The sequence below is a fragment of the Podarcis cretensis genome, assembly GCF_951804945.1.
Source record: "Podarcis cretensis genome assembly, chromosome: 11".
NCBI classification, from domain to species: domain Eukaryota; kingdom Metazoa; phylum Chordata; class Lepidosauria; order Squamata; family Lacertidae; genus Podarcis; species Podarcis cretensis.
In genome coordinates, this window is record NC_137180.1 from 28,546,735 (window position 1) to 28,570,991 (window position 24,257).

The 24,257-nt window shown below is 42.9% G+C and overlaps 1 protein-coding gene across 5 annotated transcripts in view; it reads right to left on the minus strand.

Annotated features, from left to right (window-relative positions):
* CAST (calpastatin) overlaps positions 1-17,678 on the minus strand; it is a 61,307-nt gene extending 43,629 nt beyond the window's left edge. For 2 of the 5 annotated variants that reach the window (XM_079995433.1, XM_079995429.1), the window contains exons 1-3: positions 17,456-17,670; positions 5,081-5,140; positions 40-111 (exon numbers count right to left, since the gene is read on the minus strand). In XM_079995433.1, the coding sequence (XP_079851559.1) occupies positions 40-111; positions 5,081-5,140; positions 17,456-17,506 (183 nt within the window). In that variant the 5' untranslated portion in view covers positions 17,507-17,670. Of the gene's footprint in view, positions 1-39; positions 112-5,080; positions 5,141-13,657; positions 13,808-17,455 lie in introns of those variants that run through there. The other 3 variants (XM_079995431.1, XM_079995430.1, XM_079995432.1) reach the window with 3 other exon arrangements.
* Positions 17,679-24,257: the final 6,579 nt, after the last annotated feature.

Sequence of the window (24,257 nt, forward strand, 5' to 3'; positions counted from 1 at the left end):
CAGGAATATGACGAACAGTTCTCTAACTACTCAAGTTACCTTACTGATGGAAGATGTCCCACTTGTTTGTGTTTTAGGAGATTCAGTAAGGCTAGCACTTTCAGGTTTCTTCTACAAGACAAAAAAATAATAATGAAATATTAATTTAAAAGTAAAACACTAATGCTGTAGGGAAAATCTTCAGTAAAGATAGATGTGGCATCCTATTTTCAAAGCTTTTTTTCTTGCCATGTTGATGATATACTGATTTGCAGTCAGCAGTTTACTAAAGTGCAATTACTTTAATTCACTCACTAGCAATCTTTGGGTACTATGTGAAAGTATGAATATGAATAGGAACATAGAAAACTGCCTTAAACTGAATCAGACCATTGGTCCTTCTAATTAGCGCCTAGGGCTTGCCGATCGAAAGGTCGGCGGTTCGAATCCCTGCGGCGGGGTGCGCTCCCACTGCTCGGTCCCAGCGCCTGTCAACCTAGCAGTTCGAAAGCACCTCCGGGTGCAAGTAGATAAATAGGGACCGCTTACCAGCGGGAAGGTAAACGGCGTTTCCGTGTGCGGCTCTGGCTCTGGCTCTGGCTCTGGCCAGAGCAGCGATGTCACGCTGGCCACGTGACCCGGAAGTGTCTCCGGACAGCGCTGGCCCCTGGCCTCTTAAGTGAGATGGGCGCACAACCCCAGAGTCTGTCAAGACTGGCCCGTACGGGCAGGGGTACCTTTACCTTTTTTACACCAACTGACAGTGACTCTCCAGGCGGGGAACATTCCCAGTCCTACCAGGAGATACTAGGGATTGAACATGGGACCTTCTACAGGCAAAGCAGATGCCCTACCACTGAGCTATGTCCCTTCCTGAGCTATGTCCCTCTGTTGTTATCCTGGATAAAGACTTTCCCTGGGAAGGGATGCAAAGATTTGTGCTCTGCTCACCATATAGTCAGCTTAAACGGGTGATGTACAGACTCAATTCAAGACTGTGAATGAGCTGTGTCCTCCCCTTTCAATTTCCTTTCAGTATTAACCAAGGGTTTGTCATAATTGAAAAAAATTAGCAAACCAAAGCAGGTGACAGATTGAAAACGATGGTTGGAAGCAGGTTTCCAATTTACATCTAAAGGGAAAATTTATTAATAAAACAGGATGGATTGAATGATAAAAACTAAGAATGCAGCAAAAAGTCAATGCAAACATAGTTAATTAATTGCTCTTCTCTGTCAAAGTTCCAGCATCTTAATAGTAAAACAGGCAGGCAGATCTACAGACCTCTGACACACATGTAGGCAATTTATCCTCTGGTCACAATATTTCTTAAACTCTTCTCTCCCACTCTCATCCAACCTGCATGAAAACCTTGGCGTCACTTAGTTACTATCTCATTCAAGACCTCAAACATGTCAATGAGACTAGGCTGAGCTGGTGGTTTTTCACACTGGGTGTCAAGTTAACACACAGAGTTGCCCTTCTCCAAACATTTCCATGATATTCATATTGGTCCCTAGCTCATGAAGAGTCTCCTCAAGATGTATATTTTTAGGACACACCCTATTTTTGTGGTTGTAAGTTGCTTTAAATTGTTTTTAATCTTCTATTTCAAACTGTTGTGACCCATACTGAGACCTTAGGGTGAATAAATCAAATTAATAACAAGGCAGCCCTGCATCGGGAAGTTTTTAATGCTTGATGTTTTATGTTTTTAGATATGCTGTAAGCTGCCCAGAATGGCTGAGGAAACCCAGCCAGATGGGCAGAGTAATAATAATAATAATAATAATAATAATAATAATAATAATAATACCTGCCAAACAATTTCCATCCAAACCTAGTGTGAAACAGCCTTAAGAAATCCACTTAACCCAGCAATGCTTGGAACCTATCCCAAAAATAGTAAATAATATACTAACACTGTAACAACATCAAACATCCCAGATGATGTTTTAGTGTGTAACAAAAACAGCTGAAACATGTCCGTGACTTGTGCTTCCAATCTGAATTGGAGATTTTCCAAGTTGCTCTAGTCAAGTGAGACAGTAGACAGCACATCACCCATGGCCTCCTTCAGGAAAGATAGCACCACTCCCTCAAAGAGGCATTCATGATCTCTTTAACCAGTGCAGGTAGTCATTCCCAGCTTAGAAGTGCTTAGCATTGGCTGGACCATATATTACGCATTACATAAATTATTTATATATATATATAAATTCATTGCTGCACTGACTTCCGTGTAAGATTGCATATACAGTCATACATAATGTTACGGATGCTTCAGGTTACGTGTTTTTGGGTTGCGGACCGCGGGAAACCCGGAAGTACCGGAATAGGTTACTTCCGGGTTTCAACGCTCACGCATGCGCAGAAGCACCAAATTGTGCCTGCGCAGATGCGGCACTTCAGGATGCTAATGCTGCGGGTTGTTGATGTGCCTCCGTCACGGATAACGTCTGCAACCCGAGGTTCCACTGTATCAGAAAAACATCTAACACACTACAAGCAGCGTCACAAAAATGATGTAGCACCCATTCTCCTAGCATCTTATAGTTGAGGACTGTGTCTATTGATGATGTGATGGATGATGCCACAACAATATGAAGCTCTCTGGGTAATCTTGGGCCAGTCAAGGTCTCAGCCTAACGTACCACAAAGGGTGGTTGGAATTAAATGGAGATAGATCCATGTAGGCCACCTTGAGTTCCTTGGATGAAAAGGTGGGATATAAACAAATAAACTAATTGTCCAGTAACCAACAGATGCTAACTCCAAAAAGACATCTCTTATGCAAGCCACTCTGTGCATTTCTATTGAAAGGTGATATATTAACTGCTATAATACTAAAAACAAAAAAAATTCCTTCCAGTAGCACCTTAAAGACCAACTAAGTTAGTTCTTGGTATGAGCTTTCGTGTGCATGCACAATACTGTTATGATTTTTTTGGGGGGGCAGATTCCCCATAATCCTAAATTTAGTAATGGGGTAGAATTTAGTCAATTTTGGGAGTATGAGGGGAAGATGCCAGGCCAGTGAAACATACAGGCTGAACGAGTTGTCCTGTTCAGGAGACTGCTGAGTGATGCCATGGATACATAACCCTGCAAACATAGGTGCCAGCTCCCTGGGGCCCTGGGTGCCTGAACACCCACAAAATTCCCCATGAAGAGGCTGGGCACCCAGAAATTTCAGTGCCAGGGCCATGCACACTGCATGGTACCCATGGTCTCAGGGCCAAGCTGGCACTCCTGCCTGTAAATGCTAGCTTAGGATGCTAGTCCTTCAGGTATAGGGCGGCATAGAAATTAAATAAATAATAATAATAATAATAGTCATTGATTCAAAGTTTGACATTTTAAGAGAATAGCAAATTGCACAGAAATAATATTATGAATGCACACCTTCCTAGAAGAACTGGGCTCAAATTTCTTTTTAAATGGGAACACTCATGCTGGCCTTTCAGCAAGGGCCCTGGAATAGAAATGTTCCAACCAGAATTGTTTTGCCCTCTTACTCCCACCACCATTACCACAAATTGTGCAGTTTCCAAATCAAGGAGTAAAAATTGGCATGAAGCAGGGAAGATTGGTTCAGGAGGCAAAAACATAGCACTGCCAATGTTATTCAGACAAGTAGTTAGTGCCAAACTCCTCCTTGAAAGTAAGCAATGTACAAGGCAAAGCATTCAAAACTTGACACAGAAAAGGAAGTACCTACAGTGCATGTATATTACTGCTACTCTGTGCACATACCACCTACCAGTGGATTATCCACTTTGACAGTGCAGAATGAGGAGATAGAAAAGGTAGACAGAAATGGCTAAGTTAGAAAGATGCTGAATGTGCCCATTCCTTAACCGAGAACACTAATCTCAACTTAGAGCAGGGAGTGGAAGGTCTCCAGTGGCTGTGTAGCCTCTTACTGTTGTCTCTCCTCCCTGGACTGGGGCCAGTAATGATTCCTAGTAATGTTTGATAGCTTTTTTATACTTATGTATGTTCAATACAATGTAAATGCAAGTGTGTCAAGTTGTTTTCATAATTAAGCTCTCAGGATTTTCTTCTTTGAAAGTACAATACAATGGCTGATCCATGATATGCCAACATAATAGTCATATCCACCTAAGTCATACACTGGGTAGATCCATTGAAATCAGTGGACTTGCAAATCAGTGGACTTGACTTAGCTGGAAACATAGAACCTATTTACGCCAGACTCAACTAATGAGTACTGCAACAAAAGTCCACACAAGAACTTCCAATAGTGCAATGGGATTTCTGCTCGGCAAGTTAAAATGCTTACACTGACGGAAATATTGCCATAGCCCTACATTCAATTCCACCCACTGTCTATAAACAGTTATTCATGCATTTCCAGTTTCTGTGTCTTCAGGAACTCGGAATTCAACACAGCACAACACCCTGCTTTATGCAGGTAGGCTGAAAAAAAAACTTAGACGATGAAAGGATTGAGTTGACAAAGTCAGAGGAGATGCATTACAGCAGCCCTTGTTCTTCAGGCAATACAATATCTACTCATCTGTCTAATGAAAGGCAGAAGAGATCACGTTACAAGCAAATTGCCATTTAGTCAGGAAGTCTCAGAGATTTAGGTGACATGATGGCTGGTGTGGCTGAAATGTCAGATTGCTGCTCTTCTGAATCAAGAGAATCCTGTTACAGCGCTCTAGGTAGGAATCATTAAACAAAGCAGTTTGCTCTGTTGTACCTCTCAGCTTCCTCGCTCTCCCCCACACTATGTTTCCTTCCCACACTATTGAAATTACAACTGGGTTCAGTTACAGATATTGGGCTGCAAATATTTATGTAGTGCTTCATCACTCCTTTCATCCTCTAAATTATGGCAAACAAAGCAATATTACTTTTTGCTATTTTCAAATCATGAAATCTAAGCAAACAGTGCACTGTGAGAACCTTCACCAGTAAACGTTTTTTAAAATAGCAATTGCACACAGGAAAATAGGAATTATTTATGCATTTTGAGTTTGTTAGCTGCCTTGACTAGCACAATAATTTTGGTCAAAATTCATTACTGTAACATAATCCTAGTAATAAAAACATAATGCTTTATAGTTACCTCCACTGCTTCTGCTCCTTTTTTATCTCCCGATGATCCACTTGCATTTTTAGGCCCACGCTGTAGGAAACATAAAGACAAACTGTAAATTAAAGCAAACAAATGATACAGCCAAGATATTGACCGTGACCCATGAAGTACAAACCTATTTCTCTCCACACCCACTAAAACTTTGGACTTCTATTTCTTGCAGAGAAATATCCCTTTCTATACCATGTGAATCCAAAGCCTATGATCACTATGTTTTGAACAAGTCAGGATCTGAAAATACAGTTTTTAATTTGTTTAAGATCCAAATTCACTCAAAATCCTGGTACCCCTAGTCTCCTAGGTGGGAAATAACAGGAAACTGTAGTTAGTTTAAAATTATTCAGTCATGGTGTGCCAAAAAGGGAGGAGTGCAGGGATGGTGTGAAGGCACTGCACAAACCACTGGTCATGACCCCTAGAGGCTTACATCACTGATGATGGGGAATTGTAGTTCTGCATGGCCAGAGGTCAGGAATGATGACAGTTGTGTGTCTCCAAAAGTTGTTGAGCCACAACTCCCCATCATCCCTGATCACCGTCCATGCAGGTTGAGGCTGATGCAAGTTGAAGGCCCAACAACTTCTGGAGAACCTCAGGCTCCCTATTCGTGACTTATATGGCATGGGACCAGGATACTTGAAAGGTCCTCTTAACCTGTATGAGGAAGCTCACACATTAAGATAATCAACAGGCACATAGCTTGCCAAGAAATGTACATCCTAACTAAGCAGGCACATCCACTGTGTGACCCAGAGGTGATGCACAGGGGAGGCACCGTGTGGCACTGCTGCTTGCTCACCTGGAGAGGGATGGGACAGGTGCAGTGGCAGCAAGATTAAAGAAGAGTTAAGTTGGTAGCAGCCCAGTGGTGTGTGCATACCAGCATGGCCTCTGCTGCCAACCTTGGATCTTCCCCCCCAATTTTACCTCTTCTTCATCTCATCCCTACTGAATGAAAGGTGCTGCTGCTCTACCCCATTGCGCATCCTTAGTGATGTAGCTTCATGTGAATAAAGAGGCTACCTGACAGCAAAAACAATCATACTAATCTACCATAATAAATCTACTATATCAGCTCAACAAACTGCAGTTCTACAAAAAATTGTACTGTACACTTTACACGTGTACCATTTGCAACCTTGCAAATAAATTGCACTGTGTTTGCCTGTAACTGTTCTGGTGCTGAGAATGATATAGGATACAGAGTATAAGATGCAGCATTTCTATAATACAAAACGTATAACCACAGAGGGCTTTATATTGTGTCACTTCAACAGTCCTGTGCATATAATGGAGACTTCATCCCACAGGAGATAGTATCTCCCCTTGCATGAATGCTTTTCCTGCGAAGCACACATTTCAGGAATTATGTGCTTAACTCTCTAATCAGCTAAACCAGCACCTAATGCTCTAATTAAAAGGAGGAAATAGCTTGCAGCATGTGTACGCCTCTATAAAGCACACTATTTTAGGTATTAATATTTCACAAGGTGTTTCCATTTGCTTTTGAACTAGCACTTTTAAAACTTTGTGAAATCATGCCATAAACATACTTGATCTTCTGCACGCACACAAACCCATCCAACCACCAATAATTCCAGTTGGTATATCCAAGACCTATGCCATCCATTGATGCTGCTTCTATATACACCTACATCTTGTTTTATTGCATATATACCCAACAAGCACAATACGGTGTATATGATCCCTACAGCTTTATCCTCACTACATCAGTGGAATATATTGCCTGACTTTGGGCAAGCTGCTCCAGTAAGTTTCATGGTTGATCCAGAATTTGAACCTTGGTCTTCCTTGTACTGGTCTTACAGTATAATCACAATGCTACATTGGCTCTTACGTGAGAAACATATTCACTTCCTCTTCCAGTGCATCATGCTTCCCTAGAGAGCTTTTCATTTAAGGAACTATTTTCTGAGGCTTGTTCACATATACACCACTTGATATGTTATCATTTGATGCCTCTAAACGAGACAACTGAATTATCTCCATTGGACAGTAATAAACTTAGAGTGAACCTTAGGTGATGGGTCTATTATTGGTGATGAGTCTGTGGTGGCTCATTCATAAATCCAAGTCATTGCATGACGCTACAGTCAATAACTGCTGGAGATGCATGTGTAAACTAGCCCTAAGTCAGTCATTCTACATCACTATGATCCAGCTATAAAAATTCTAAAGAGTCATAAATTGTCACAGATGTAACACAGCTTTCCCACCAATGTAAGTAAGATTTCTATCTAAAGAGCAGCATACAGCTATAGGAATGTGCTGCATTCAGTCACAGAATTTTGAATCTTGAACCTGTATTTTCTTTGGGTGGGGAATCAATGCAAAGGCGGCGGCACAAATCCAAAGTCCAACATTTATCTGGCTATTGATGTTATTACTGTACCAAAAGTAGTACCTGGTGTTTAACTAGAACCACACTTTCTTAACATACCCAAATAAATGGAGAGCTATTAACAACAGTCTAAGGAGTACAAGTAATTTCTTAGCTTGTAAAACCACAGCAAATCAAAAGAAAACTTTGAGAGGCTAAAGTTGGATAGCTATTGAACACGACATTCCAGTGAACAGTGTTTTCAAGTTTCTTCACAAGCATGAACAATAGCGTTCAATGAAGCAGACTGAAATGCCATAAAAGCATGTTCTTTCATGGCCACACCTGTCAGCTCTGACTCCTTGATCAGTCAAGGTAAGCCTCATAAACTGGAAGGCACAGACCTCCGTAAAGACAGAAGCTAAAATGTATTTGGAACACGTTCAAGATTTCTCTCATTGACTTCTATTATCTTTGGAGCAGACACATGAAGACTTCCCTGGTGATGGGATGTTAACAACAACAACAACAACAACAACAACAACAACAACAACAGATTTATAAATCACTTCCTATGAGGCATCGGGGCGGGGGGGAATCACACATAAAACATTGACAATATAAAGCAACAAAAACAATAACTGCATATAAAAAATAACTTTCCAATCCAATACAGATGCCAAATGGGAAAACAAACTCAACTTTGAAGGTGTGTTGAAAGAGAAGTGTCCCACAGCAAGAGATGAAGGAAAGTTCAAATGTCAGTAGACACTGTACATAAAGTATTACCTCATCCACATAGCTGAACATCTTTATCAGAACTTGGGTCCATGGACAGCCTTCCCATTCCACAAAATCTGCATTTGCTTCTGATGGCAGGAGCATCCCAAGTAGAGTTTCACTTACACGATGCTCCTGCCAGTGGAAGCAGGGGGGCTTCCTTCGGGCACTTATACCCCCTAAAAATCTGCTCCAAAGAGTTGGGGGACCCTCTGGAGCAGAACAAGCAGTGCTACTGGAGGGAATCAATGTCTCTCCCATACACTGCTATAGATGAATTTGTTTCCTGTTCATAGAAGCCTAATTACAGAACATTGGCTTGGATCCTCACAAAATATTTTATTCTCTGTATTTTGAGCCCCAGTAAATATATATAAAAAAATTGTGGTTAGATTGGAAAATTTGGAGGGAGGAATCAAAAGGGAGCTATTAAATAAATAAATAAAAGCAGTATTGTTAAATGTGCATATGTACATTTAAATGTAATATTGTTACAAAGTTGCTTGCAAAGTAACAGAAGGCACAAAAATGCAATTTTGTATCATTTAGTGGACTACAAAGAAACATTGCTATTAGTATGGTGCATACCACAACTGTTCATGCCAGTCCTTCACTTTTTTCATGACTGAGTTCATCCTTTGTTGACTTGTATGTAGCAATAATTTTCAGATACTGAGGCATTTGGTATAGCACACATTTGCCATTATGTAGCCATGCAATGTTTCTATTTGGCCAGGATATAACACACAGCAATTTATAAATACAAGATACAGTAGTATGTTCTTAGCTCACAAGATACATACATACGATTGCAACTTGCCCTTTGCACAAGAGGATGCCGGAAATGTTGCAACCACAAGAGAAAATCCCAAGAGATCACTGAAGGCACCTAGGCAGCCTTCCCTCTTTAAAACATGCAGGAAGACACACCTGCTATTTCAATGAGATTTGCATCCAGTTTCTGGAAGCAAATAAATAATTGTTATGCCGTGCTTCATCCGCTGTGCATGAGCACATATGTGCAATATCACATACTCCAGATTCTGAAAATTATCGCTGTGTATTAGCCCACAAATGGTATCAGTTTGAAGCTTTGCTGATAAAAGCACACAACTGGTTGGCAATCTGACTGCCCTGTTTATAAGAGAGATGAAGAATCTGTGGCCTTTCCAATATTGCTGACTTCCAGTTCCCATCATCCCCTACCATTGACTATGCTGGCTGTGACTGATGAGAGCTGAAGCTCAACAACTTCTGGAGAACCACAGATTCCTTTATATGCAACATGAGAGTTCGGGTCTTCTGCCCTGGAAAAAGGGGTATCTTATCTTGTTCATTTTATCACTTTTGCATTTAATAAGTCACTTAAAACCAATCAAAATGGCCTACGTGTATATCTGTCACAACCCTTTTAGTATGTGTAGAAGAAGAAGAAGAGTTTGGATTTGATATCCCACTTTATCACTACCCGAAGGAGTCTCAAAGCGGCTAACATTCTCCTTTCCCTTCCTCCCCCACAAGAAACACTCTGTGAGGTGAGTGGGGCTGAGAGACTTCAAAGAAGTGGGACTGGCCCAAGGTCACCCAGCAGCTGCATGTGGAGGAGCGGGGATGCAAACCCGGTTCCCCAGATTACGAGACTACCGCTCTTAACCACTACATCACACTGTCTAGTATGTGTGGTTGTTTAACACACAAACCATATGTGCAGCAGGGCCATCCCAAGACTATGATGCTGCCCAATGAAAACAACATTGGTGTGTCTTCATTCAGTATAGAGGTGCCAACTGCACTTGCATGTGAGTGGCAATGGGATACCATACTCCACCATGCTAGAGGGCAACAGGTTGGTTGGCGAAACGTGCAGGACAGCCATGTGACACATACAAACACAGCATCCTGGTATGCCCCACAGAGGAACTTACGATCTTCAAATAAAAACACCTTGAGGGTCCCAGGCCTCAGAGAGGTTAGGCTGGCCTCAACTAGAGCCAGGGCTTTTTCGGCTGCGGCTCCAACCTGGGGGAACGCTCTGTCACAAGAGACAAGGGCCCTGCAGGACTTGACATCTTTCCGCAGGGCCTGCAAGACAGAGCTGTTCCACCTGGCATTTGGTCAGGGCGCAGCCTGACCCCCTCCTCTGGCAATCTTTACAAAGCTTTAGTTTATGGTTGCCATCAATTTTGATTTTAATTCATTTTTATAATGTTTTATAATGTCATACTGTTTTAATGTTGTTAGCCGCCCTGAGCCCAGCTTCGGCTGGGGAGGGCGGGATATAAATAAAATTTATTATTATTATTATTATTATCAGCCACATGAGAGAGCCACCCTACCCTACCTAACAGCAGGAATGGCCCTGTATTGGCCTACATTTAGTCCCTGCAATTAACATTATGCTGCTGAAGTAGATTTAGGCACAAGATCTTAATACAATCTTGAGCACCCATGATTACCTGACTTTGATGGCCTTGCCAGACACTTTAGTGTTCATTTACCTGTGGATTGCTGGCACAATGTTTGGTTTTCAGTGGTATCACTGGTAGCCAGTTAGGACTCAAGAGATCTTTGTTTTACACACTAGGCTGCTAAACTTGCAAGTTATGTCATTTCTCATAACCGAGGCACAAGTGAGATAAAGAGGTTGACTGGAGGTCTATGGCAAAGTTGCAGGCCAGCCACATTTTGCCAAGCCTTGGAGATTTGTCTGTACACAAACACATAATGTGTGATTTTGAAAAGGACTGTGTATTCTTACTGTTTCATTTAAGGACATACTGACTGCAAAACTAGAAGCCCAAAGTTTATACCTCGTTCCTGGAAAAAATAATACTCCAGAACATGCAAGAAAAATGATTGTTTACTTCAGGCATCTGCCTGGAGAATTTAGAGCTAACAAGAGGCGTTGGGTTCAACTCATTTTATGCACAAAGACTCCCTGGGTGGTTCTTACCATCAACGTGCCCATAAGCACAATCTGTATATGACAATCCACAGCTGCTTCATTATGCCTCTACTTGAATTCCCAAGTCTAATTAAGAATACCAACTACCTTTCATCTACACCTGCTAATAGAAGCTAATTGATTCAGATGTAAAGATAAAACAGGAACTGAGAAAGAAAATTAATATTAATTGAATTAAAAGTATGCATATCCTAATCAATTCCCTCTAGCAATGGGTGATCCTTTTTTCTATCCTCTTAGTACATTCCGAACTGAATGTGTGGGTCAGTCCTGCTATAAGCCATCGGTATTGCCAAGGAGGGGGGCAGCTGCCCCCACTAAATAAAAATCAATAAAAATACTTAACTGAGGTTTTCCTCCCCCTAACAAAAGCCTGCCCTCCCCAACCAAAATCCTGGCTACGCCCATGCTATAAGCCAGAGATTTCTTTCAAAGCTCCCTTCAGGTGGGAGGCTGTCCAATGCTGAGTTGCCGCCTGGTTTGTTTCAAAGCATCAACTGGGCCAGATGTTAGCCAATCTGGTCTCTGCTTTCAAATGCATCCTTTCTCAGGAGGGAGGCTGGCCAACCTACCACCTGAGGAGAGATTTGAAAGTACAAACTGGGCTAGCAGATAGCTGGCCAATTCTGCGTTTCCAAAGATGGAAACCGAAGTCCAGATAAAATTAAGCAATGGGCCAGATATAGCTTGTGGGTCATGGGAACCCTCCCAAAAACACTCTGTGGAAGTCAGTATTTGAATATTTTGCACGAATCGGATAAAGTTACTAAATCTGCAGTCCTATCCCAAATTATCTTAATCAGCAGGACTTGTAATCAAATCCTAAACATGTCTTCTCACAAGTAAGTCCTACAGAATTCATCGGGGCTTGCTCCCAGGTAAAGGAGGTTAAGGCTGCAGTCTTGATCCAGAAATGGGATTAAGCCCCAACTGAATTGAATAGGTCTTACTTCTGAGGGAGAACTGTGCTACAAATGCATCTGTGTTGAGTAATGCAGTTAGTTGCTTTTATTTCTCAATTATGGCACCAATGCTGGGCACATATTTTGTTCTCCAACCTAAGCAACCCCCACTGTAGCCTCTTACATGTGGCCACAAGTCACCTGCAGCAGTGCACAGCCAGTTTGTTTAGAATATTTATACCACCACATTTCCTTATATTGAGTTTAGTGGCCCTAGTGCATTTCTATCAAGACATTGACATACTGTCAGTCAATTGGGATCCAGATAACTATCACTGTATGAATGTAGCTACCTGCTTCTGCCCACAGATCTCTCAGGGTGTATTATTCCATCACCACCCCTTTTCTGCAATTTTACAACGATCCACTAGAATTTTCAAGGTCAGCAAATTGAAGGGATGGCTGTTTTGGTTTCTTTTCTTTTTTAGTAATTGCAGGTTTACTTGAGATGATCTTGTGTGATGGGAACTGTCAAAACTTCAAACAGTTGTGATTTATTTTAGGAGGTGCCCTCAAGCCAGAAATACCATTAAAAAAGTAAAGCTCTTAAAGCCAGGAGCTTTTTTTTTTTAAGTGAAATGCTAAACTCTTTCCCAATAATGCAGTAAAGCCTACTGCTGTCATTTTAGCATCAGAAAAACGAACCTTTCCCAATTAAATTCCTTTTCCAATTAAAAACATTACTGAGGGTGGGGGAAGAAAACTGATTTTTTAAGCAATCTATAAAACTTTGCAATAATACAGCCCAAAAGTTCCACTACAATTCTAACCATGTCTACTCAGAAGAACATCCAACTGAATTCAGTGGCATTTACACTCAGGTAAGTGGGCTTAGGACAGCATGCTTAGAAGACCTGTCATTAATTTTAATTAGCTGTGGGTTGTATGTCTAGTCTCCATAATAAGAAGGAATATTAAAGCCTGACTTGTCACAATATCAGCACACATCAAAAACCCCGAAACTACCAATAATTTCCTAAAAGATTCACATGCCATTCTCTCAAACCATCCAATGTCATGAGTGCCAACCGATCATTCTTGACAAGCATGAGGAAGTATTGTACTAAACAAATTGTCCACGGTCTACTTTACTACATTCCAGGCAAAAAAAACCAAAACCAAAAACCATGCACAAAAGATTTATTCCCCAGGTCTTCCGAACCACTTCCACTTTCCCTCTGTTGTGACGCCCCAAAAGCTCCCCACGTTTTAAAGTGGAAAATGCTGCAATGGAATCCTGCGAGCTACTCTCCTCCGCATACCATAAGTGGGTGAAGCTTCCTGTTCTGTGGGAAAATGCATACCTGGCGTAACCTGCGCATAGGTGTGCACTTAAGCTCTCCAGCTGAGCTTTCCTCTCCATTCACCCTTTATCTACACAATTGCCCATGATGACTGACACTCCCTGACAAGATCTATACACAGTCAGCAGCGTGAAGACCAAAAAGAAACAGCACAAAACCCACAGCAAACAATCAGAGTACATCCCTCTTATTTACCGTCGCATACCACCAGCTTGCAAAAGCCATCCTGGGTTCCTGCTTCCTCCTCTCCGATCGATCCCTCCAAACTTCAGGTTCAGTAGCACCAACTGCGCGCTCACAAACTCAGCTACGAGTGGCTGGATTGCATTGCTTCCTCTACTAGGGCGGGGCAGGTTGGCGGAGGGGAAAAGGGGGCGTGGCCTGGTCCTTGTTGCCACCGGCCCCGCCCCTCCGCAGGCGGTGAAGCCAGAAAGGGCGAGGCCGGGGTGGGGTGGGGGTGCTTGCGCCTGTTGCGGCTGCTCCTTTGGGTTTGGCGGCAGTGGCACAAAGTTAACCCATTTCGGGGGGAGAGGGAAGATCTGCGGCTAGTGACGAGCAAGGGCGTGCTCTGTTCGCCTTCAGGGTACAGAACCTGTAGTGGGACCTCCCTGGTGCTGGCTGTGCTGCCTGAGCCCTGGGCTATGTACAAACCATACATCTCCCCCCCCTCCCCGCAACAATAGATTTTATTCATATTTAAACACGACAAAATAAAGCAACAGATGCCAAATAAAACGAAGCAGAAGTACTGTACAGAGAGCCAAACAGACCAAATCACACCACACATTTGAAGCACACATCCCCAAATCACAGGAACTGTAGTTCGTTAAACTGTAGTTTGTAGTTGTAAGCTACAGATCCCGAAGTTTTGGAAGTGGGCACTTTCAATGTATGGTGTGAACTGTAAATGTTGAGTGTGGCTTGAGGTAGGATTTCATCCCCCCCCCCCCCCGCCTAATTCATAGTGGGCAGGCAGGTCCCAAAGGTTTCTGTTCCTTTCCCCAAACCGATTTCTTTCAGGAGGAAGGAAATGGCTCTGTCCTTTTCTCCTACAACTACCAGGGAGAGCTTCCCCTATTCTGCTTCCCAGTTGGATGGGATGATGTTGGCAGCCCACAACTAAGGAAAGGCACTCTGCACATGGCCAGACGCATGAGTGTAGCCAGGGGAGTGGGGGGGGGCATCTACCCTCCCCCAAATCAATAATCAAATAAAAAATCAATAATAAAAATACTTAAAGAAAGATCGGTTCTGTCCCCTCTAACATAAATCCTGCCACCACCACCCCCCAATAAATCCTGGCTAAGTCCATGATCAGAGGTAAATGAAATGCTTTTTGTGTATGTGGAGGGAGAGTTTTTATATCATTCAGGTCCTCTTTGAGGGAGAAGGGACAGGTCACTTACTCTAGAGTAGGTTGGGTTTAACCTCACTGCAACATTGTCCCCAAGTGCTTTATTCCACCCACCCACCCACACGGGGTGAGGGGGGAATTGCAGCTAATAATATGGACAAAATGAAGGAGGGGGCATTATGAGAAAGAGAAGGGTTGTTCACACCAGCTGGCAACTGCAGAACTCAGTAGCGGACTTGGTCACGGGGAAAGTTGGCAGAGACGGGGAATGCTGAGGATTGGCTTTATTGCAGACAGGGAAGGGCTGGGACTGAGCTGTGGCTTTAGACACTGGTCTCAAATTAAACACTGAACTGAGCTACGCCAGGCTGCCATCTGCTGTTCTACAGAAACACAAGCAGCTGCCTTGCTTATTTTTCTAAAAAAAAGTTATTTAACAGAATTTATGTACGACTTGATTGCAATAAAGCCACTAGGTGGTTTAAAAAGAAATAATAAAATTATAAATAAACACAGTTAAAGACCATTAGAACAGTTTTAAAATAATTAAAAATAAGGGTAAAAAAAAGATCGAAGAAAATCAGCTTGTCTGAATAGGCTTGCCTTAACAATAATGTTCTAAGCAGGCTCTGACTCAGACTATTGGTCCATGCAGCTCAGCACTGTTGGCAGAACCTCTTCAGGGTCTTAACCAGTGCTACCGAGGGATTGAACCTGGAACCTTCTACATCAGGCATAGGCAAACTCGGCCCTCCAGATGTTTTGGGACTACAATTCCCATCATCCCTGACCACTGGGCCTGTTAGCTAGGGATCATGGGAGTTGTAGTCCCAAAACATCTGGAGGGTTGAGTTGGCCTATGCCTGTTCTACATGCAAAGCCAGATGTTCTACCCCTGAGCTACAGGCCTTCCTTGGTTATAGGAGCAGCAGCTCTAAACTTTACAGTCTCCCTAATTGTTTTGAAAGTGAAGAGTTATTGCCCAAGACATATCATTTCCCCTTATTTCTTGGAGAAAATGCCCTGGACAATCTCTTGCCCCAACTCCTTAGGCCTCGAGTGGATTGCTGTCTCTCCCACTTTAGGGACTCCTCCAGATCACTTATTTATTGAACGTTCACCCTGATCTGCTTTCACAAAACTTTTGCGGCACTTGGACTATACCAGGTTTTTTTTACTGAGCATTCATTCTGATTTGTTTGTGCAGAGGTTTCATGATAATGAACATCCATCCTGATTTGCTTGTGGAGGATTTCTTCCTGTTAATCATTCCACACATTTCAGTTCAGTTCATTGTAGTACCCTATCAGTTTCCTAACCTCAGAAACTTCTTGTTTAATAGTACTTTTGTTGCACTAGGACAAGGGGGACATTCAATCTACTTTAATTGCCACAACTTAAATTTCACATTATGATGTCTGAATCTCTTGAATGTGCTTGAATGCAAAATACATATGGTCTGGAGGGATCCTAGAAAGCTGCTTACATCACCCATCATAGATTTGTAGAGTTGGGACCACAAGGATCATCTAGTCCAACTCCCTGCAATACAGGAATCTTTCACCCAACGTGGGATTCGAACCCACAACCCTGAGATTAAAGAGTCTCATGCTCTACCTACTGAGCTTGCTTACAGCCAGCAACACATTTTCAGGGCCCATGGTTGGTCCTGGAATGCATGATGTGTTGATGACAAATGCCTCTGAGCACATACAGAGTGCCTCCCAACAGAGGAGCCAGAGGGAGCCTGCTTGCGCCTGGGATTAGTAGGCAAAACTTCCAATTCCAAAAGCAGGGCCTTGGGGCAAGCCTGACCCCTTCAGTTTACCAACTGCAGAGAAGAACCAGCACATCTTGTGCCATTTTAAAGACTAACATTTTGGTGTGGCATAAACTTTCAGGGACTGGAACCGAATTGTTCCTTTTTATTTATTTATTTTAAAAAATGGCACAGTACAGCCATTGTCACCGCCTCAACAGACTAACAAGGGCTACCCTCTCTGGAATTTGTCCAGAAATGGTTAGTCACCGAGCGAGCCTCACACACCCAGAGCCTAAGGGAGGCGCCCTGAGCTTTAATCTCCACCCGCCATGATACAACAGGGGAGGAAGACCGCTCACTCGCTCCCCACAATCCCTCGCGGGGGACAACTCTGCCGAGCTCTGCCCGGACCTCTAGTCCCGAGTCGAGAGACACGCGTTGCGTCTCTTCCTGGGGCCGGAGCGAGAATGTTAGCCGTCTGTTGGTGGGCGGCCCTCTCCGAAATACGCCCCACTAGGAAGGAGGGGAACTGTCACCTTCTCTCAGGACTGCCATGTTCCTGGGGGCGAGTATGGGGCAGACTCCCTGGCCTACCCTCTCCCTCAGGGGCTGCGTCTGAAGGGGTAACGGGCCAGTTGCTCCAATCTTGCGCGCGCGTACAAAGCTCCCTCACTTGCGCCGCTGCCCTCGCCCCACCCAGCCCCACCCACTGCTCTCGCTTGTCTCCTTTCCTTCTGCCTCAGCCCCACAGGGCGCCGGGGGGCACATTCCTCAGCCCGCCCCCCAGCCCGCTTCTCTCCCTCAGCCTCTTGCCCCGCGGCAAAAAAAACCCACACCAATAAAAACAGCCTTCCTCTCCGCCCGCGCCGCTACTTACGGATCTGCCTTCTTTGGCGGGAGTTTTCTTGCCTTTCTGCGGCTGGGACATGTTGACAGGCGGGTGTGTTTGTTTCCCCCCTCACGTCCTCTGTGGCGCGAGGACGAGGCAATAATAACTCCCGCCAGAGGGAAGGCGAGCCAAGCGGGCAGGGTCCGGACGGCTATGAAGCAGCTTTTCCGACGGCCACCCCCCCCCCCCGGTGGTGCCAAAAGCCAGGCACCGCTAGGTCCCTCCTCTTCCTGCAGCCGCCGCTTTAGCAACAAGCAACCGACAAAAAGCTCTCGGCTTCGGTTGTTTGTGGAGAAGGGAGGGGAGCGAGGCTCGGCAAAAGAGACTCGGTGGCGAGTTTGTTTTGTTTCGTTCGCTGGCTAAGACGTTCAGCTGAGACTCCTGACCCGGCTGGGCGAGGCTACATTTTTATCTTGTTTGAACTGAGCGCAGTTCTCTCAGGCAGACGGGGCGCTGAGCGAGGAAGGAGACGATCCCACTTTCTTGCTACTTTGGAGAGACTTTGTTTCTGGCAGGCAAAACAGGAACGTTCGAAGGTTGTCGAGGGCCTAGTTGCTACTGGATTGTTTAAGAGGGCATGTAAATGGTGGTGTATTAGCCAGAGCATTTGGGTGGTCCCTAGTTTGTCCATTCTCCCCCCTTTTCTTCCTAACTGAACACTGTATGTAACGCTAATGTCTCGCAACAAACGAAACTGATCTGTAGAAAACGCAACTTGGAAAAAGAGACAATCCACTTATTTTTGTAAACTAAGAAATCTTTAATAAAAACTTTTGTAAGAAAAGAAAAAAGAACAGGAAAGTTCCCCAGCCACTTCTTGAAAGGGGCAATGGTAACAAACTGCAAAGCAACTTTCAAAGAGCCCAGAAGATGGAAATCATAGGCCAAAACATCTGGGGGTTGAACTTCTAGCCCAGCCAGTACTCCTCCTACATGATAAGACTTGGCTCAGTTCAAACAAGATAAAAATGTGCCTCACCCACCAGAAGCTTAATATTTTTCAGCAGAATAAAACCTACCAGATATGTTTGCACAAATAAAGGAAACCACTGCTTCCTGAAGGCACACAAGTCTGGACCAGATGGGTGCCTGGATGGGGGAGTGCACACCCTCCAACATTTCTCTGATAAAAATAGGGATGTCCTATTTCATCAACATCATAATTTTATTATTTATACCCCACCAATCTGACTGGGATAATTATTAATAATAATAATAATAATACCCCACCCATCTGGCTGGGTTTCCCCAGCCACTCTGGGCAGCTTCTAACCAAATATTAAAACACAATATAGCATCAAACATTAAAAACTTCCCTAAACAGGGCTGCCTTCAGATGTCTTTTAAAAGTAAGTTAGTTGCTTATTGCCTTGACATCTGCTGGGAAAGCATTCCACAGGGCAGGTGCCACTACCAAGAAGGCCCTCTGCCTGGTTCCCTGTAATCTCACTTCTCGCAGTGAGGGAACCGCCAGAAGGCCCTCGGTGCTGGATCTCAGTGTCCGGGCTGAGCGATGGGGGTGGAGATACTCCTTTATGTATACAGGACCAAGGCCATTTAGGGCTTTAAAGGTCAGCACCAACACTTTGAATTGTGCTCAGAAACGTGCTGGGAGCCAATGCAGATCTCTCAGGACCGGTGTTACATTGTCTCGGCGGCCGCTCCCAGTCACCAGTCTAGCTGCTGCATTCTGGATTAATTGCAGTTTCCGGGTCACCTTCAAAGGTAGCCCCATGTAGAGTGCATTGCAGTAGTCCAAGCGGGAGATAACTAGAGCATGCACCACTCTGGCAAGACAGTCTGTGGGCAGGTAGGGTCTCAGCCTGCATACCAGATGGAGCGTACCCTGGGTGGCTTCCAACATATATAACAACATAATTAAACATTTATAAAAACTTTCCTATGCAGGGCTGCGCCTTCTGAAGGTTGCGTAGTTACTTTTCTCCTTGGCTTGGGGGTTCACATAACTCCATACCCTCCAACATTTCTCTGATGCAAATAGGGACGTCCTAAGGAAAAGCAGGACATTCTGGGGTCAAATCAGAAACCGGGATGGCTTCTGTAAATCTGGGGCTATCCCTGGAAAATAGGGGCACTTGCAGGATCTGGGAGTGAAGTCCTGTGTATGCCACCACAGTAAAGGAAGAATATAAGAAGAAAGGGCCAAAATCTTAGTGTACACACCTGGGAATAAGCCCTGTTGAACTCAGTGGGACTTGCTCCTGAGTAGACATGCGTAGGATTTTGTTTTAAGTGCAATTTCAACCCAAATGTATGCTTGTTTAGAACATTTTTTTTTATAATAGATATTTATTAGATTTTCCAATTTAGCACATAATACAGAGATACAAAAATACAAAAATACAAAGGTACATAATCAAAAAAGAGAAAACAAAACAAAACAAAACAAATATAATTTCCAAAGCTTATTTCTATTACCTTATTTCTCGAACCTCCTCTCACCTCCCCCTTTTGTATTCCCATTCGAATCTTAGTTCAGCAAATCCTTATATAACTTGTTTATAACTTATTTTCGCTTATTACTCCACTTTTACTTTACAGCTGGTAACCACTTAATTTCTGTCCAACAACATTCTAACATTCATTAATTTTGCAATATTTCTGCAAGTAATCTTTAAATTTCCTCCAATCTTCTTCCGCCGACTCTTTTCCCTGGTCTCGAATTCTGCCGGTCATTTCTGCCAGTCCCATATAGTCGATCATCTTCATCTGCCATTCTTCCAGAGTGGGTAGATCTTGTGTCTTCCAATGTTTCGCAATCAGTATTCTTGCTGCTGTTGTTGCATACATAAAGAAGGTTCTGTCCTTCTTTGGCACCAATTGGCCGACCATGCCCAGAAGAAAGGTCTCTGGTTTCTTCAAGAAAGTGTACTTAAGTACTTTTTTCAATTCATTATATATCATTTCCCAGAAGGCCTTAATCCTTGGGCAAGTCCACCAAAGGTGAAAGAATGTACCTTCGGTTTCTTTACACTTCCAACATTTGTTATCAGGCAAATGATAAATTTTTGCAAGCTTGACTGGAGTTATGTACCACCTATAAATCATTTTCATAACATTCTCTCTTAAGGCATTACAAGCCGTAAATTTCAAACCGGTGTACCATAACTGTTCCCAGTCAGCAAACATCTTGTTTAGAACATTTCAGTACTGTTGTCAAAATAGGTTGAACTTGGGCATAAATAAATAAAAAAGCTGCTAGTAAAAGAAAGTGAAATGTACAAATCTGTCCAGATATAAACCTAATAAACCATGGAAATGTGAGCCTACAGCATTAAATAATCTGTGAGATTAAAATATCATGCTCGCTAATGGATCCACCTATAAAACTGGTGGTAGGATTCTGATCTTTTTACTCCCTCACAACATGGTGTGGCATTAAAATGTTAGCTGCCGAGAGCCAGAATTGCTTGATTACACATTTATTTGCTTTTGAGTGTTTAACTTGCCCTTGTGCCTTGACTATGCCATCTGTGCCTTAACTAAGTACTTAGCCCAGAATTTCACCACTAATATGGAAAGTGAGCCCAAGCAATCACCACTTCAGGCATGGTTAAACACAAGGCCCCTCCAGATATCCTTTTTATTGTGCCATTTTCATTTCTTTTTGCACCTGCAAAAGTTTTGCGGCAGACCTGCAGCTTCATTTCTTTTACCTTCTTTTTTTAAAAAAAAAAACCACAGGTGTTTCGGTTTATTTATTTTATTGCCTTGGTTGTGCTATAGTGCAAGAGTGGCAATAATGCAGTAGCACCAAAGAGGCATTGCAGAACAACTGAACAACTAATAAAGCATAATGATGTATGAATGGTCCACCCTAATGCAATATTATTGTTTCAATGACATGCTGAAGAATACATTTGGGAAGGGGTGTGTGTGTCAGTCTGGAGGGGCTCACAATAATGACGATGATTACACCAAATATGACACACACTAATACGGTTCCAGTGTTGACACAAATCCTACTTGGCCACTGCAGAATTCAGAGAGAAGGCACCCGGAAAAAGGATGAAGAGCACTGAACATAATGCCTGCATAACAACAGTCATGCTATCACAAATCACAAGATAGCTGGTTTAGATGCCAGGGCTGTAGCTGCCCTTTGCACACATTGTTCAATTGCAAGAGTCAGAGAGTTTTGTCTAGCATGAAACAGGATGGTAACCGGCTTGTGCGGCCCCTGCACTGACGAGAAAGTCCACACATATGAGTCCAAAACTGTGAAATGCAGCAAGCTATCCTTTCCCTGCTAACTCCCATAAAGAGGCTCTCTATATTGTATGTTGCCTTTATTTTATTTTTACAAACCCATCTCCACCAAATGTGTCCCAATGTGTCTCTCGAGCGCAGAGGGTGCCTGTCCCATTTGTAGCAACTTCCAATGTGTGTCACATGTATCATATCCACCTTGTAAGGTAAACCATTATTATTATTATAACCAGATTACACCCATTATTATATCTAATTTGCAGCCTTTTCAGTGGTGAAGCCCTGCTGTTGAAATACTCTCCCTGGAGAAGTTTGACATATTTTGGTGTCAAGTGATAGCCTTCATATTTCCCCAAGTATTTTAGATTTGATTAAAAAAAACAATAACCCTCTGGTTGCTTCCAGATGGATCTGTTTATTGAGCATTCAACCTGATTTTTATTTTTATTTTTTTGCTGGACAGTTAGGCAACATTTCTTATTTATGGAGTGGTTTGCAGGAAGGTTACATAGCATTGTATCAAGCATTTGATACAATCAAGCATTGTATCAAAAAGTTCCTGTCTTTTTTCTTATTGCAAAAGATCAGTTTTAGAGGAAAGTGGGTTTGTTGCGCAAGAGCACTAAATCATCTTTAAGTCTGCAACCTGAATTTACCAGTATGTGATTAAAAAGCTGTTTAATTCATGGGTTTTAATTGTTGTAAGCCTCTCTGAAAATCCTCTGGATTGAAAAGCAGAGCAGAAAATGAAAGAAAGAAAGAAAGAAAGAAAGAAAGAAAGAAAGAAAGAAAGAGAAAAAGGTGGAACCTGCTACTCTGAGTTTGTGGTTCTGATCTGAAGTGGGGACTTTCAGCTCATAGCTCATGCACTTAACATGTGTTCAGAAAGTAAGTAAAGAGAATGCAACAAAAGAAAGGGTGTGTCTTATTCGAAACATAAATGATCTTTATGTAATTCTCCGAATAGGTATGCCTTTTAATTGTAAGCAACAGCTGAGCATCAGCAGCCAACAGGTCTAACAGACTGCACTGCATTCCTGAGGGTTCAACATGATGGATCCTACTCCCTGTTATAAATGCTGCAATAGAATCAAGCATTCTTTTCATTGCGCTTTTCTGGAAGAACCAAGGAATTAAACACACACACACACTTAATAACAGATCTCAGACAAAGGATCCCAAATTCTTCATTTTAGGTCATTTTAGTTGAACACTGCATTTTTCTAATCACAGTTCACTGAAACAAATTTAAACATTTTCCAGAATGTTAGCCATACCCTCCAAAACAGGGACGACCCGTTCCCTAATGATAATTTTACTATTTATACTCCACACATCTTACTGGGTTGCCCCAGCCACTCTGGGCAGATTGCAACATATATAAAAACATATATAAAACATTAAACTTTAAAAAAAAAAAAAAAAAACTTTCCTATACAGGATTGCCTTTAGATGGCTTGGGGGTCAGATAACTCCATACCCTCCAACATTTCTCCAAGGAAAATAGGGACATCCTAAGGAAAAGTGGGACATTCTAGGATCAATCCTGCACCCACTTACCTGGGAATAAACCCCTCTAAAATTAATGGCTTCTGAGTAGACATAGATGGGATTGTACTGTTATAATGGTATAAGGTTTTTGCACCAAATTCTGCCCAATCTCACATAGCCAACTAGCAATGAAATGCAAAAAGTATTTAAGTATATAGCTAATTAGGCTCTTAAGCAATCTCAGGCAATCTTTATCATTACAGCATTAGCTTCGGTGTGGTTTTGATGGAGCACAAGCAGGACCAAAACTGGGGCAGGGACACTTTGCTCTGGGTGCCAAAATCAAGATTAACATTATGCACATTATTTACAAAAAATAAGATTAATTTTAATCATGTGAATACTGGTTAGAAAGAATTAAGTCTACAGTGTAAAAGGAAGTTAAATATGACAAGCTGGGTGTTGCCTGTTTGAATTCCAGGCATTACAACCTGGAGGGAGTGCCTGACCACTTTCTAAGGGCTCCCCAGCCACTTCCATATCAAGCTAATTGCTTTGAGATAAATTAATGAGCCTGAAGGAGCAACCTCCGTGATCCACCACCTTAAAATAGACTATGGACTGAAGCAGAATCACTGATAAATACCAGGTGTCCACTGCGAATGTGAAAAATAGAAAGAAGAAATAAATGGAACCTGCAACAAAACTGCTGCCTTTACAGACCCCTATTTTCCAGGGACAGCCCTGGATTTACAGAAGCCATCCCGATGCAATGTCCCACTTTTCTTTAAAGATAAAGGGACCCCTGACCATTAGGTCCAGTCATGGCTGACTCTGGGGTTGCAGTGCTCATCTCGCTTTTTTGGCTGAGGGAGCCGGCGTACAGCTTACGGGTCATGTGGCCAGCATGACTAAGCCGCTTCTAGTGGACCAGAACAGCGCACGGAAACGCCGTTTACCTTCCCGCCGGAGCAGTACCTATTTATCTACTTGCACGTTGATGTGCTTTCAAACTGCTAGGTTGGCAGGAGCTGGGACAGAGAAATGGGAGCTCACCCCGTCGTGGGGA